The 15606-nt window shown below is 41.2% G+C and overlaps 1 protein-coding gene and 1 long non-coding RNA gene across 7 annotated transcripts; both read right to left on the bottom strand.

The window, feature by feature from the left end:
- Nucleotides 1–222: 222 nt before the first annotated feature.
- On the bottom strand, nucleotides 223–5971 carry LOC120700255 (probable protein S-acyltransferase 14). Its single transcript, XM_039984483.1, has 7 exons — nucleotides 5489–5971; nucleotides 5006–5213; nucleotides 4646–4737; nucleotides 2908–3031; nucleotides 2726–2811; nucleotides 2580–2645; nucleotides 223–750 (listed from the first exon to the last, which is right to left on the bottom strand). Exons 1-7 carry the CDS (start codon nucleotides 5702–5704, stop codon nucleotides 625–627), a joined length of 918 nt encoding a protein of 305 aa, XP_039840417.1. The 5' UTR covers nucleotides 5705–5971; the 3' UTR covers nucleotides 223–624.
- Nucleotides 5972–6394: 423 nt separating this feature from the next.
- Nucleotides 6395–9082, bottom strand: LOC120700236. 6 transcript variants are annotated; one of them, XR_005685816.1, is made up of 5 exons: nucleotides 9011–9082; nucleotides 8844–8909; nucleotides 8009–8073; nucleotides 6883–7830; nucleotides 6395–6714 (listed from the first exon to the last, which is right to left on the bottom strand). It is a non-coding gene; the product is annotated as an uncharacterized LOC120700236 (long non-coding RNA). The 6 variants fall into 6 exon arrangements; XR_005685817.1 differs by having other exon boundaries at nucleotides 8032–8073; XR_005685821.1 differs by lacking the exons at nucleotides 8844–8909; nucleotides 9011–9082 and adding an exon at nucleotides 8601–8663.
- Nucleotides 9083–15606: the final 6524 nt, after the last annotated feature.

Below are 15606 nucleotides of genomic sequence, written 5' to 3'. Positions count from 1 at the left end.
TTTACCAATAAATTTAGTCGCTTTGCTTTAGGTGGGATCCAAACTGGACCTAAGATTATCTTGCCTAAGATAGCTTTAGGTCACTAGTACGAGGTGGTAAGCCCAAGTCCTCGGCAATTCAATTCAGTGATAAAGAAAATAAGAGACTGGTCAGCTCAAAAATTTTACATCGAAAGATAATATAAGATAGTTGTTACTAGAACCATCCTTAACATGCTTTAATAATATAAAATATTTCACTTAGATATCCTATTTTTGATAAAAAAGAATTGTAGCCAAGGTACAAGACCGTACCAAGTGTTCACAGAATATAACATGAATAATTGGTACATCTGTTACTTATACATCTAGCACAAAAACTTCCAAGCTTCTTTCAGATACATAAAACAAATGTACAACAGATCACTCCTGTGAACAAGTACAGGGGGAGTCCCGCGAGTTCACATGCCCCCGTACATATATACCTCTACATTCATCGCACTGTGTAGATCAGCCATACTGATGTTAGTTTTCAAGGATGTCGTACAAGACCGACCATCACGAGACACTGTCCGGTAATGAAGGCATGGCTGTAACATCAAACATGTTGTACAGAGGGCAACTGGGCACATCGAACTCATCTAATTAGAACCCTTGCCCATCAAAATCTGATCTGACAGGATAATCCAGGCCCTGTAGAGCTGGTATTATTCTTAAGTCCTCCTCTGAGTATGATGGAATGAACCAATACCACTTGTTGTTTCCAAAAACCTGGTAACAGAATATGTTGAGAACAAACCATTTCATAATAACAAGTGTTGGAATATAAATGAATTGCCCACCTCTCCCCATTAGCTTAAGCTTTTGGGTTGAATTGATTGGTGCATGCAACTCAATATGGTATCAAAGTTAGAGATCTCGAGTTCGAATCCTGGTTAGCGCAATTAAATAAAATAATTGCTGCTCGCTCCTATTCCACGTCTGAGGCCTGAGGGAGCCTCCACGTGAGGGGGGGGTGTTGGAATATAAGTGAATTGCCTATCTCTCCCCATCAGCTTAAGCTTTTGGGTTGACTTGATTGGTGCATGCAACTCAATAAAAAGCAATGTTTGCTACAGGCATACAGTGTGACAGCAAAACATGGGTTTAACAAGTCATGGAGCACAGGATATCAGAAAACATGCTAAGAGATATCAATGCACTAGAAATGGATAGGGAAAAGTTAAAGCTATCGAAGCTGAGATGAATATAGTCGTTGTCAGGAATCACTATTAGGAATTCTACTGAATTATTAATCTGGCCATGCAGATAGAGAATTGGATCTTCCACGTTAGAATTCACGACCAAAGGTGGATTTCTAACATCACTGTCCTGCTTACACATTGGATGAATTGAAAGTCTCTCTTGCCCTTTAACTTGGATATACACAAGAATGCTCATTCGCTGCAACCACTAGTTCAAGAACTGAATAGGAAAGGCTATATGGCACTCAAACAGAATGGATAGCAACTGAAATTCCAAGAGGTAGTATACTAATAGACTTTTGTTTCCAAAAAAATGGCTTTCCTAATATGCCCAAGTCAGTCCTAGCTCCTACACAAATTTTGGAGATTACAATTTTGGAAGTATGAATAAGAAATAAGAACATCAGCTGTAGCTGGCCATACCAGTACACAAGGTTATAATTTAAACTTCTGATTCAAATTTAAAACTACTGGTCAACAGTTCATACTTCCTTTAGCTCAAGCTACTCAAAGAGTACAAAACTAGAGACTCAGAAAAGGTAAAGACTTGATGATGCTGTTCATTTAGATGACATGGCAAAGTTCACTATTTTTGTGTCCATTGATTGCCAATAAGGCTGATGGTTGTTTTTCTTTAAAGAAAGGTTGATGGTTGCTCGAGTTGTAAATATTTGTTAGCTACACAACATCTGCATTTTAATGGGCTTGCTTGTCAGTCACTAGCTTTGGATAGGAGCGCTTGGAGACTAGCTATCAATGTGCCTGAACTTTGAACTTATTTCTTTCGGGTTTCATCTCTAGCCTACCCCAACTTGCTTGGGAAAAAAGGCTATGTTGTTGTTGTTGTTGTTTTGCTTGTCAGTCACTGGTAGTAAATTTTGGCCGGTTAACAGCCAGTTTTGAATTTGGCTGGTATAAGTCAGTAACTTATTGGTTTTCTCTACCGGTCCAGGTCCTGTACTTTTCACACCTCAGTTTTTTTTTCTGAAAAGTTACAGCTCAGGTTTTTAGATCCTCACATTGCATCAACTGGGATGCACATGTGATGGTGGTGACAGTTTCGTGATACATGGACAAGTGGTAAAGCCACATTGCAATTGACACTCATAATTTCAACAAATGTTATATCAATAAAATTGCCCCAGGAACTAGATAAAATTGATCTAAACAATCAAACCACCCATACATTCCATGTGATAAATAAAATAATTATACGAACACAGCATTTATTAATTTAAGTAGTAAATTGTATAGTACAAGTTCCAATGCAATTTTCTCTTTCATTCATATGTGCAATGCAAAAAAAAATAACAATCACAGATTTAGAGTGAAATAAAGACTTGAAAAAAGCCTGACCTGAGCAAAATTCCTCTTCCGGCCAAGATCATACTTCCAGAATGGAGTAGTTTTTTTCTCATATGCCTGCACTTTTAGCACGACAAATCAGATTCACCCTGCAGCACATTAAGCAGGGAAACATTTTGGAATACTTAGGTGCTTGCCTCAATTGTTGTTGTGTTACCAGAAACAAGTGATACATGCATGATCATAAAACCAAGGACACTCAAAGTAAAGGCCAGGTTCAGAACTGCAAGTGAAAGGGAAAGTTTCAACAAGGTGTCTTCAATTTTTTTCCAAGCAAAAGAATTAAATGGAAAGAATGAACTACAAAGAATGTATTTACCAAAGGTCAGGAATGTGGTTGCAAGTGCTCCAGGAGTTCCTGGAATCTCAACATCACTGAAGAAAGCAATAAAGTGGGGCAATAAGGACAAGGTAACAAGTGCCGTCTCCAGAAAAGTGTAGAACTGCATTGTACAGAAGACAACAAAATAACTTGAGGACACCTATGATCCGAAATGAAATATACTTCTAAGAAGAACTGATTTAAATAATTCTTTATCTGTTCAAACAATTTTTCCCCAGATCCTAATATGTCAAATATATTAGCTCTGGTCTCCAAGTGCTAACACCCTTGGCAGAGGAGGAAAGCTTTGATGATTGGTGGAATAGGGCAAGTAATATGGTTAATGTCCAGGTACAAAAGGGTCTAAATTCTCTAGTCGTCCATGGTGCCTGGAGCCATGGACCTTATGGAAGCACCGAGACTGCTTGTGTTTTTTATGGAGTAGCACTTAGCTTAGTGGAGGCCCTACTGCTTGCTGCAGAAGATCTGCAGTTTTGGGAGCTGGCTGGGGCTCAAGGGTTTTCTCTCTTGACAGCCCCGGTCCCTAGTGAGTAGTGTTGCTTTTATGGTCATCTTTGTATAAGTCGCAGGCGCACATGTAATTTCTAAACCTGTGGGGTGATGTGGTGTACTCGAGGTTCTCTCCCCCCCTTTTCTTCTAATTTAATATAATGATTTACACAGCTCTACTGCATGTTCGAGGGAAAAAATAATATGCAAAACTACTTCTCATTGACTTCTGATGTAAACACACCACACCAGCCTCAGAGTAAGGTATTTCAAATGAACCAATGACATATACTCCCTCTGATCGAAGTATTTATTGTTTTAGACTACTTTCAATATTCAAAATACTTTTTCTACAACTTGTAGGAAATCTTGGCCTGCTTTTTCCAGTCTTATTGCTCCTGTAATTGCACCATTAAAGAGCTTCCTTTTCCGTGCATACACACTTCAGAGAATATTAGTAAGGGTAAGAGGGCCATTTTTTCCACATCCTTAATTCTTGTGCCCAACTCTAAAATAACAAGTATTATGAACAAGAGGTAGTACAGACTTCTCCCTATGAATACATCAGTTTGAATGGAAATTACAAATGCAAAAGTTGATTGGATCATCAGTGCTGACAATATTAAGATCAGAAGCAGTGCGCTACTAAAGTATATATTGTATAAAACTATAAAGTACATAACTCATTTCTGATCCAAGAGGCATTACTCATTTCTGACCCAAGACGCGACTGGTGAAGTCTACAATCAACAGAAACCAAGAATGGTGTTGGCATTTTGTGGAGCAAAGAGAAGATAACTTACACAAGCTCTTAAAATTGTCCTCAAATTTACTTTTGAAAGGTTCTCACAGACCATCAGGGGCATAGCATTTTGTTTTCGCTCGAACATATGCATAGCATAAAGTTTGATATGAATTATATGGGTTGGTATATGCAATCACATTTCAAGTAATCTGTCATTCTGGCCAAATAACCAAGGGCAGCTGATTTCACAAGTTCAGCCATTCACACAGTGTGCATTTTAAGTTCACATAGCTCTTTCGCTTTTGGATGAACTATACTATGGAATCGAAATCGGTATTCTCATTTATGTACAACATGATTAAAAAGTGAACACAAATATGTTGGTCTCTAATGGACATATCTCAAAGATTTGTTGCATAAATAAATAGGCTAAATAACGTATACTTCAAATAAGTGCAGAAAATGTGTTCGTCATCCTACCAGGAACAGAAGGAAGAACTTGTAGTTCAGTGCCCCAACACAATTCACAACCCATACACAATGATGATCCATCTTAAGCACACATCTTCCACCTGAAATCAGTTAAAGGCATAGGTATACCACAAGAAAGAGGTTTGTGTTAACATTCAAGCATGTTTGGATGATGGCCAAACATGCCCAGCTTATTTGCCAAACTTTGCCCTGTTCGCCACACCTTTGGCATGGTTTGGCAAAGGAATGTCCACTGTTTTGATAGAGGACCAAACAGCAGGTATCCGAACTATGACGTGGCAATGTTTGGCCGTGAACCAAATACGCCCGAATCTATAACCAAATTTAATGTTCTGGGGGAAAACTTACAAACAGAACAGTGATGGCACCGAGGTGGCTTTAGCTGGTTACACTTCCTGCAGTACCTTATCCTTGGACTCCCTGTATCACTGAGCTCCGTGGTGGACAATGGTGCAGTTTCGCCCCTCTCTTCGTCAACATCTGGCCTCCAATTTGGTGGAACACCACCAGGGTCAGTAAACACAACAGAGAAATAGCTCCAGAGAAGCATGACAAGCTGCATCAACAAACAAACAAAAATGCTGCAGTTAAGTTCTGGCATATCAGGCAACGGGAAAAGGATCACACTATGAAAAGAATTAAGTAGAGCTGTAGCAAACCACATGCTCGAAATGAATAGGAAAGTAAGAAAGGTAATCCAACAAGGTGAATCTCTAAATAAAGATCAAAGAACCAACGCCTCCACCCAAAGATCCAGAAATGGAGCGCCAAAGGCACTGAATCACGCCAAGAATCACCAAAGGCAGAGAAAAGTGCGGGTCGAGGGCGCACCAAGAAGTGGAAGATGAGGAGGACAGCGAGCGCGACGAGGGCGTCAAGCGCCCCCGTGGCAGCGAGCAGCGCTGGCCCGTAGTTGCAGAGGACGAGCGCGTAGTAGGTGACGCCGACGATGCCGAGGACGAGGAGGATCATGACGGAGCCCAACCCCCGCAACGCCGTGCAGAACTTGAACACGTTCCACGCCATCGCCGTCCCCGATCTGTGCATCTCCGGCTCTGGGCCTCCCACGGCGCGGCGGCACGAGGGCACAGCGCTCACCTACCACTACCGCCCCGGCCGCCCGGCGTCGAGGAGGAGAAAAAGCGAGGACGGCCGCGCCCCGAAAGCAGCCGCGTGACTTTGTTTGCGGGCTTCTACCTGCCGCGGCAGCGAATTCGCCTGGTTTCTTCGTCTAGATTGGGTTCATGTGGGATTTGGGGAACGGGTCAGGAGACCGGGTGCGAGCTCGAAATTGAGGGCGGTCAGCGCGAGCCGAGCGGCTCGGCTCGCGCAGACCGCTGGCCCGAGCGCATGAGACTCGTGACCGACCCACTCCACCACGGCTGGATTTGCTCCGTAGGAATGTTGATCAACGGCCGCTTCGCAACAGTTCGAACACGGCATCAGACTAATGACACCTCCAATGGCTATAGCCTATAGCTAGCTTTAAAAAAAACCTAGCTAACTTACGGCCAACCGTAAATTAGACCAGTCTTACGGTACTTCCATTTTTGAAAATCTGATTGTTCTGGCAAAATCTGATGTTTGGCACTTTTTTTTGCATGCACACTCCATCTATGCACAGGGGCCCACACAAGATTTCCACCAAAGAAACAAGTCTCAAGTTGAAAAAAGACGTAGTTTTAAAACTGAGCAACAAAATACAAATCTGATTGTACCGCTGCGTTGGCCTCAACAAAAACTTTAAAATAAGATCTCACTTCAATATATTTCGATCTCTTTACAATGAGAAGCATTTTTGTTAAAATCTGAAAGCATATTATAATAACATATAAGCAAATTAGAATAAATGTACAAGCAAATGAACATGATTCAAAACAACATTGTTTCTTCACCAAAACAGGGCAAGCTAAGGTGAAATCCCTATAAAAGGTAGCATTTTACTTCATAGACAGAGCATCCACATAAAATAGTTCTCGTCTCATCGTTCTGCTCTTCTCATCCATATATCGTTCTCCTCTTCTCATCCACATAGAAGTAGCATTTTACTTCATACACTGAAAATTCATTTTTACTCAATTGACCTTCCAAAGTCAGCAAGTAAATGATTAAATAATGGAACTAGCAAGCAAGTAAATGATTAAATAATGGAACTAGAAAGCAAGTAAATAATGGAACTAGCAGTAGCATCACTACAGCATGAAAATGAAAATCCATATACCTACCTGACTGAATCCTTGCTGGAGTGCTTATCTGCTTATCTACCTAAGCTAATGATGACAGGCATTGTTGCTGTTGCAGTGACAAAACAACTCCTGCGCCGCTGCTACTCAAACAAGAGGAATTGAGTTGTTATTCCTGTCGTCCTGGAGCAGAGAGGTGAAACTGCAGTAAATTGTAGGCAATCCAATTAATCGTGTTGGTTTTCAGTACATCAGGAAATCAAGGAAGAAAAAGAAAAAGGATAACTAGAATTTGAAAAATGGTGCATAGCATCGCTCAAATTCACCCCTTGCTTTTCCACCCATGCAAATCTGAATAAAAATAGTACATCCAGTCTTCATTTAGTATATCAGGCATCATCAAGTAAAAAATTTACACTCCTATTGTTGATATTTTTGTTGTTATATATGGGAAAATGCTTATTGGGAACCATATTATTGCCCATCTATAATAATATTATTGCCTAATTTCTACCTATAAATTGCCTAAATAAACTCCATGTTATTGGCTAATGTCCTTATCCTTTAATCTGAACACATAAAAAAGATAAGAAAACTACAGATACAGTTGGATTCTAGGGGCATTTAAAATCCATGTTATTACACACAACAATTATCTTACAACAAAAGTATTGCCTCGTAAAAAATAGGACACGTAACTTGCTACCTTACAACATATTTTGCAGATAGTATAGTGATACTGATGACAGTGCCTTCCCCCCATGCAAATCCGAATAAAAGTAGCACATCCAATCTTCATTCTGTACATCAGGCATCATCAAGTAAAAAAAAATTGCACTCCTAGTGTTGATATTTTTATTGTTACACATGGGGAAAATGCTTATTGTGAATTATATTATTGTTCATCTACAATAATGTTATTGCCTAATTCCTACCTCTAAATTGCCTAAATAAACTCCATGTTATTGGCTAATGTCCTTCTCCTTCAATCTGAACACAGAAAAAAGACAACAAAACTAAAAGATAGAGTAGGGTTCTAGGGGGCATTTAAAATCCATGTTATTACACACAACAATTATCTTACAAAAAAGTGTTGCCTTGCAGAAAATACTAGGACACATAACTTGCTATCTTCAATATATTTTGCAGATAGTATAATGATACGTACCATGGTAGATGATGACATAGTACCTTGTTAACGCTTCTGCCATCTAGCCATTGCATAAACTACAACTAAATAAGAAAGAGAATGGAAGGCATTAGCTTAAAGCTTAAAAATACAATTAAAATATAATTTATGGTTAAAATAGCGCCAAGACTTGTGAATCAGCAATGAGCACCAACAGTGCTAGGGAAAGAACTAATAAGCAAAATAAAGAACTTAAGAGGTTTGACAGGTCATATATGAAAACCATAACCTAGGAAAAAGAATATATAAAAAGCATTTGGTGCATGTACATCTATTACTAGGATTTGTACTAGTAGATCGGATACTCAACCAGTTAGTGAACAAAGTAACAAGCATTTTAGGCAAATACTGTATACATTTTAGTGATATTAGTTAAGCATTTTAATGAGCAACGGAGAGGTGGCAGCAGGGATGAAGGAAGGGGAAAAAGAAGATGGCACAACCTTGTTACAGTTAAAAGATCAGATAGTTAAAAGTCACTTAGATAATAGTTAAAATCATGTGAAACTTTTCTAATGAATTCGTTTCATCAGTAGTTAGGGGATACAAAACAAAAGTAAAGAAGACATACAAGTGGAAAAAAATGCAGAATCAAAAGGAGACAAAAATACACCCCCATAGAGCAAGGTACAGTGAACATCAGCAATCGTACTGTAAAAGCAAACCATCAACAGAGTGCGTGTTAATATCCAAGTAGTACCATCGTACGTGATGTTTGATCCAGATGACAAAGGACTCGCACGTTTATTGTTCCACTGAATCTTGTGAAAGATGTTCATTCAAAAGAAGAAAATCTAGTGAAAGATTGACTCACATTCCAATGTATCTCAAAGATTTAGGTGGCGAACCATCTTTGAGATATTTACACTTCTCCACAAACCTGACATGTATGGTCTAAATGTTAGCTGGAGCTTTGTTTCATCAAAAAAGGTTGGGCAGTCTTAGGTAAGGTAGCACTACGAGAACATGAACGATACATACTTCGCAATAGCTGCATCCCAATTTTTGGCATTCCCTTCATTGACTGAATAAATCTTTCCCATCTTAAGTATTTGCACAAAGTGAAGGATGAATGACACAGTCATCAGTATTGTGTTGCCTGAACCATAAAACAAAAAATGATTTAACCACAGTAGGTGTCTCAAATTAACCTTGATGTCTAGATGAGTCAGTATGAACTCGCCAAGTGATGGGTCAAGTGTGAAGCCATTGACACCACTCCCAGTGCTCTAAACAAGCTGCAGCAGATTAATTGCACAAGTCAATTTCAGATGGGACACTTAAAAGAAGATTGTGTTGAGGGAAGACGGGTTTAAAAGACTTGATTACCGTGCAGGAACTGCCACACATGCAGTATCCCGCAGCAAGCATGTTTGTGCCAGGCTGCAGCACAACCTCAAAATCTTGACCGTGCGCAGTTTGTTACAAATATTATGATAAGTAACTGATGAGGAAAAATCAAATTGGATGCAGCATGTACTTCTGTACGGTCAGTGCTGAAATTTCCAGTTATTCCAGAGATAACACCAGTAAATCTAGGAAACCAGGTGGCGATAATATGAGAAAAGGAACTGCCCATTTGCTAAACTCTTGCTTTTGGCATCACTATCCTCAGATTCTGAAACAAAACTTCTACGTTCCGCGAAAGGACTGAGTCGTATTCATACCGTTCCGATTGAGACGCCACAGTCGATGTTGGAGGAGCCGTCGGGCGGATCAAAGCAGACACAGTACCTGGCAGAAAATCGACGCATGCATTACAATCTTCAGGGACAGAGTAGCAGAAGCTAAGCTCACACCATGGTAGTAGCAAGCAGTGCTCACTTCCCACGCAGTGCAGGATCCATGAACGTTGCCTCCTCGTCCTCCTCCGACACAAGGACGCACTGCATGCGTGCACCGGCGCCGAGTCAGAGAACAACACAATAGGAACTGGAACGGACGAGGGGAAATGGACAAGGAGGATTCTGGATTCGTATGGTGCGGCCGCTGCTGACGAGGGCCCTGATGAATGCTGTCTAGCTTCTTCTACTCCTCTCCCTATCACACATCGTCGCACCAAGTTAGGCAGCTCGATCTCACAAGAGAAAATTGTGAGCGATCCAAGGGAGGTGATCGATCGAGGTATATATAAGCCTGCCGGCGCACTTGCCTGGATGTTGGTCTCGCTGGAGAGTCCAATGAGCTTCGCGAGCCCGGCCTTGTTGACGGCGAAGGCGACGAACTTGCAGCCGAGGACGATGTGGGAGATCAGGATGGTGAAGTCGCCGCGGGACTCGGGATTCCGGCCCTGCTTGTGCTGCTTCGCCCCCACATCCACACTGACGACCACGGGCCGACGATGAGGAAGCCCCCTAGGTGAGATGCACAGATCCGAACCCAGGAGCGGCGGATCCGGCCCCCTGTGACCGCGGCCGGTGGTGGGATGACCGCAGCGGATCCGAACCCATCAGGAAGGACGCGTGGCCAGGGGGTGGGCCGGGGTGGGGACGGGGAAGACGACCACGACTGGGGAGCACGCAGATCCAGGTGGGGGGAGAGCATCCGGTGACCAAGCGAAGACCAGCAGCACGACCGGCAATGAGGTAGCATCCATGGCGATCTAGGTTTTTTTTGGGTCAGTTGGATCCATGCCACTCCAATTTCTTGAAATTGGATCTCATGTTGAAAATCATGCCATTGAGTGGCATGATTTTCAACATGACACCCAATTTCACGGAGTTGTGGTGGCATGAATCGAATTTTCCCTTTTTTTTTGGGGGGAGAGGTGGTTGACCGCGCCGGCGGCCGGCAGCGACTGGAGCTGGCCAAGATATGGAGGTGGGGGAGGGGAGGCGGCGGGCGGCGGCGCGTTTGCCACTGAGCCGCGTCGTTTGTGGGGTGGGTGGGGGATTGGGTCGTGTCTGGAAATGTTGAAGCGCCCGGTCAGTTTGCAGGTGATGGACGCGCGAGAGGCCGGTGGAGGGAAGCGGCCGTACAACTGGACAAATACACGGCCAGCTGGAATAGAGTCTTTATCTTAAAAAAATATATTTTATTTTTTAATTATACAGTACAACTCAGATACTCATCATATACACAAACTTACCCCTATAAATATATAAGCGCAAACCCTACCTCTATGAGTACCTTTGGAGACTGAGCCGCAAATACTCGAGATGAACGAAATCACCGTAGACGTCTCATTATCGATGGGACACTGAAATCACAAAGATGTTAAATCCTAGAATATATTCTGTTGCTATCTCTACTGCTAAAAAGAGGATATGGCATCATCCACACCTGCAATCGTGGGCTTGATCCCGCGGTGCGCCCCTCCCGCACCGCTCCACCGCCTCCCACCTCGTCCCCGTCTTCCGCACCCTACGCTACATCATCCCTCCGCCTCCACTCAGCCATTTGGCGCCGCATTCGCTGGTCTACTGCCTCAACCTCCCCTCTATATGTAGTCACCAATCCGCCCGCACTAGCATCGCCCCTATCTCTCCCTCCGCCCATGCTTGCCGATGCCTCCGCGCTCCCGCTCCCACTGCGCGCTCACCGGTGCCGGTTCCGGCCAACTGCATGCCCTCGCGAAGGCCCAACACCCGCACCTCGCCCCCCTCAGCCTCCACCTCTTCCGCCGCGAGCCGTGGCCCCCCTCCTCCACCGTGGCGCCAGGGCGCAGGCCGCGGGAGCCTCCCGATGCCACGCCGCCAGAGACTAATAGTATAAAATTATATTAGTAGATTTATTATGAAACAAACTGTTATAATATGTAATCTTTTCTATTTGAAATAATCTATTTTTAGAGATATTGTTGGTCAATGTTAAGACTCCGGAAAAACCTAAACGTAGTTGTATTCTAAGATGAAGGGAGTATGAAGTAATAGATTTAATGATTATTTATATATATTAAAATAAAAATAAGAAAATATAGGAATTATCTTCCTATTAGACCTGAATTACATATATGATTGTATTTGATCTTTCTTTTTCTCCTCTCACATGAATATGGCCAGCCGTTCCTTTACCCCGAATGTGACATGGATTTGTTAAAAAAAAACGTACAAAGTATTGTTTGACGGCTTTTATAATTATTTTACCTAACTAATTAAGGATTGCTGGACACAAGCTTATACACCCAATAGTTTTGAAGGAAATTCAAATTTCTGTTAGTACGATTAGCATAAATCACGGTCAGCAAGTTGTAGTATTTGTTAGTGCATAAATCAGGGTCAGCAAGTTATTGGCAGGGTTAAAAAAAAAGTTGCATAGGGTTATCATCACAAAAATAATAGGAGCAAGGGTCACAAGACAGTAATGTGCATGAGCTGCTACGGCAGATTTAGTCTGTGTTTGTGCAATAGGACGAGTTGTCCTTATTGAGAGACTAGTGATTGGTGCGCGCATGGGCGCGCGGGTTGTTGATGTGTTGCATGCTGCATCATCAAAATAGATTGTCAAATGATGGTTACACATATTCAATAAGCCTGGTGTGGAAGTTTTAGCTAATTTAAAACTGCGGAGTTCATTGTTGATCTAAGTTAGAGGAAACTGGTACATGAAAAGCAGTGTGGACTATATAGTACATGCAACATTGCTGATTAAAAGTATGAGGAAATAGTAAAAAGTCTATATCACCCCCTCGACTATGGGGATTGGACTACATAACCCCCCCAAACTATAAAATGGTCTATATCACCCCTTGAACTTTTCAAAACCGGTCAAATTACCCCTAAAATAATTTTGAAAAATCATAGTAAATCACAGAAAAATCATAAAATAAAAAATCTAATTGTGTTAGACTCCAAATGAGTAGATCTACACAATGAACATATAATATGGTATGCTTTAGTATATTTTTTTTTGTTGTAGCTTTAGATCTATATTTTTCTTCATAGCTATAAAAAATTGTACTAAAGCATACCATATTATATGTTCATTGTGTAGATCTACTCATTTGGAGTCTAACACAATTGGATTTTTCATTTTATAATTTTTCTGTGATTTACTATGATTTTTCAAAACTGATTTAAGGGGGTAATTTGACCGGTTTTGGAAAGTTCAGGGGGTGATATAGATCGTTTTATAGTTTGGGGGGTTATGTAGTCCACCCCCATAGGTGAGGGGGTGATATAGACTTTTTCCGAGGAAATATGTACATAAACATCTCAGTTTAACAGACATAAATCTATACCTATTACTAAAGCGAGTAAGGTTTCCACTTTCCACCCAAATTTTTGGTTTGGTATGTTGGTTTGGTCCAGCTATGTTATTGACAGGTGGAGTCCATCTCGTATGCAAGTCGGACCAACTCCCTCCATCCACGACTCGATCACGCAGATCCCTGGAAATTAACACACAGGCACCAATATGTATCCGATACTTATACCAACTTTGTCCGTAGCAACACACGGACATAATTGCCTATAATTTAAATGGGAGGTACTTCATAGTTTCTATTAGTCAGAATCTTGTACATGTCAGTTTGATTTTGTTAGCCTGCCTAACTAGTTGTTAGAAGTTCTATTTTAGTGAAGCCACTGGAGTCCTATTTTAGCAACTTCCTCCCTAGAGCTGTGTGGTGCCGTGCATGGTGCTGCATTAGGCGTGGCGAGGCTAGCTACCTTTGCCCGGGTCTCGCGCCATGGGAACGGTGTCGTGGGGATGGACACGACAATGCCATGGCCGATGAATGCGCTCGGACGCTCCTTTAGTTTTACTGTGTAATCACCAGTAAAAGGAATAAAGTTTCCAAGAAGAGCTGCAGCTTCATCGCAGCACAGTTTCAGATTCACTGGCCGATAAGAGAAAATTGGCATCAGCGTAGGAGTACTTGTTCTTGCAGTGTTTCTTGGTTTGTTATAATTATCATTAGTATTTTCATTTTCTGGGCTCGCGGTCATTAGGAATGTAAATGGTACGAATATTTTTCGACTGTATTCGAATTCGATCCGGTCTGGAAGGGTTTTTATTCGTCCGTATCCGATTCCGAGTATTCCATATCCGTAACCAATCCGTATCAGAATACTAAAAAGTTATATTTTTATGATGTCAATATCCATTACAATCTTATCCAGCAAAACTAACATTATATGTATCTGACTCCGTATTCGAACAGAAATGTAAAAACAAATACAATATAGTAATATATGTCCGTATCCGTATCTGATCTGTTTACATCCCTAACAGTAATAGTGCAAATCAGTGAATTTGACCGGTGAATATAGTCAGGTATGTTTAAATATGAATAGGATATGATGAAATGGTAGACTTTTTCGCAACCATGACTGAGCACGTTTTTTATTAAAACGGAAGATGAAATGGTAGAGTTAATCATATGAATTGTGTCGTACCATCAAGACTGTTTGTCATCAGAGCTATATTCAGTAGAATGGTCAACATTGTTGGACGCGGGGGGATTCATCATGTCTTCTAAGTATTTTTGCTCTGTGATGGGATACAAGATAAAAAGGAGAAAAGAAAAGCTAGAAAAATAGATAATATATATGGAGCCATGGAGGAAATGAAAGGAAAACAGAAAAGACATTTTCATTCACCTACACATGGTTGCCCTTGAATTAACACCGGATAAGATGCAGCTATGATAATCCACATTCTCCTATTGTTTTTTTTAAAGACATACTCCAAGAGAGACTCTTGAAGTTTAAGATGCCGCACCCAGGGTTCGAACCCTGAGCAGGAGCCTCCCGGCCAGTGGCACACCATGAGCTACTTGGCATTCTCCTATTGTTTCTAATTACAGGTGTTATGCTCTGTAGATTACCACTGACTATAACCTCCCACCGGAGCATCAGAAATGAACTCATCAAGCTTCAAATCTATTACATCATTTTCTTTTTTTTTTGGATCAAGTGATGCTGCAAGAAGCTGTTTTTATTAAGCGAACCTACGAACTCAATGCATGTATAAGCTACAAATATGAGTGCCATAATATAAAAACACGATAACCAACCTGAAATCTAAAGAAGAGTCTCTATCCAAGTCGTTGCCTGGTCTTGTGGTGATATGCTAAGCTGAGGAAATGGATGCAGGCTGCAGTACGGCACAAAGCCAAACAAAATTCTTAGAATAGATACTATCATATATATAGATGTAAAATGACTAACAAGAAAACAGTGTCCTATTTATGGGATCACTATATTTGTGTTAATTCATCTGAATGTTAAATGAAAGAAATCGAGTAATCATCATCTTCAGCTATTTTCGCTATGTTCCAATTTAAACACTTTGATTCATCTGAATGTTAACTGAACACATATGCCAACCATGAAAATCTTCAAGCAGACGGCAAGTGCGTGTAGAAATCTTGTGATTCTACCTGTCATTTTAATTAAACATGGGTTAAATGGACGGTTTGGACACGATTCGCACATAAAAGGTTGATAGCGCACTGTATATTACGCAGGTAACAGGTATAAACTTTTTAAGGTGTACTTAGGAACACCAAATTTAGTAGTATCAGGTTCAATAGGATCTAACTACCATTTAACACAAGGTGATCCGGTGATATGCTAATGATTGCTAGAAATCATTTGCAATTCTATCAAACTAAATCGAGAAATAGAAAACAT

The sequence above is a fragment of the Panicum virgatum genome, chromosome 1K (genome assembly GCF_016808335.1).
Source record: "Panicum virgatum strain AP13 chromosome 1K, P.virgatum_v5, whole genome shotgun sequence".
In the NCBI taxonomy this organism is placed as follows: Eukaryota; Viridiplantae; Streptophyta; class Magnoliopsida; order Poales; family Poaceae; genus Panicum; species Panicum virgatum.
The sequence above is the reverse complement of the archived record's forward strand: the minus strand, read 5'-3'. Positions and strand labels throughout refer to the sequence as shown.

Bases quoted from the DNA above. Each gene is read 5' to 3' on its own strand.
- LOC120700255 (XM_039984483.1), bottom strand. From the start codon at position 5,704: ATGCACAGATCGGGGACGGCGATGGCGTGGAACGTGTTCAAGTTCTGC. The intron at 5,214-5,488 runs GTGCGCCCTCGA...TTGTTGATGCAG, and splicing joins TCCTCATCTTCCACTTCTTG to CTTGTCATGCTTCTCTGGAG. The intron at 2,812-2,907 runs GTAAATACATTC...TTTCACTTGCAG, and splicing joins AACCACATTCCTGACCTTTG to TTCTGAACCTGGCCTTTACT.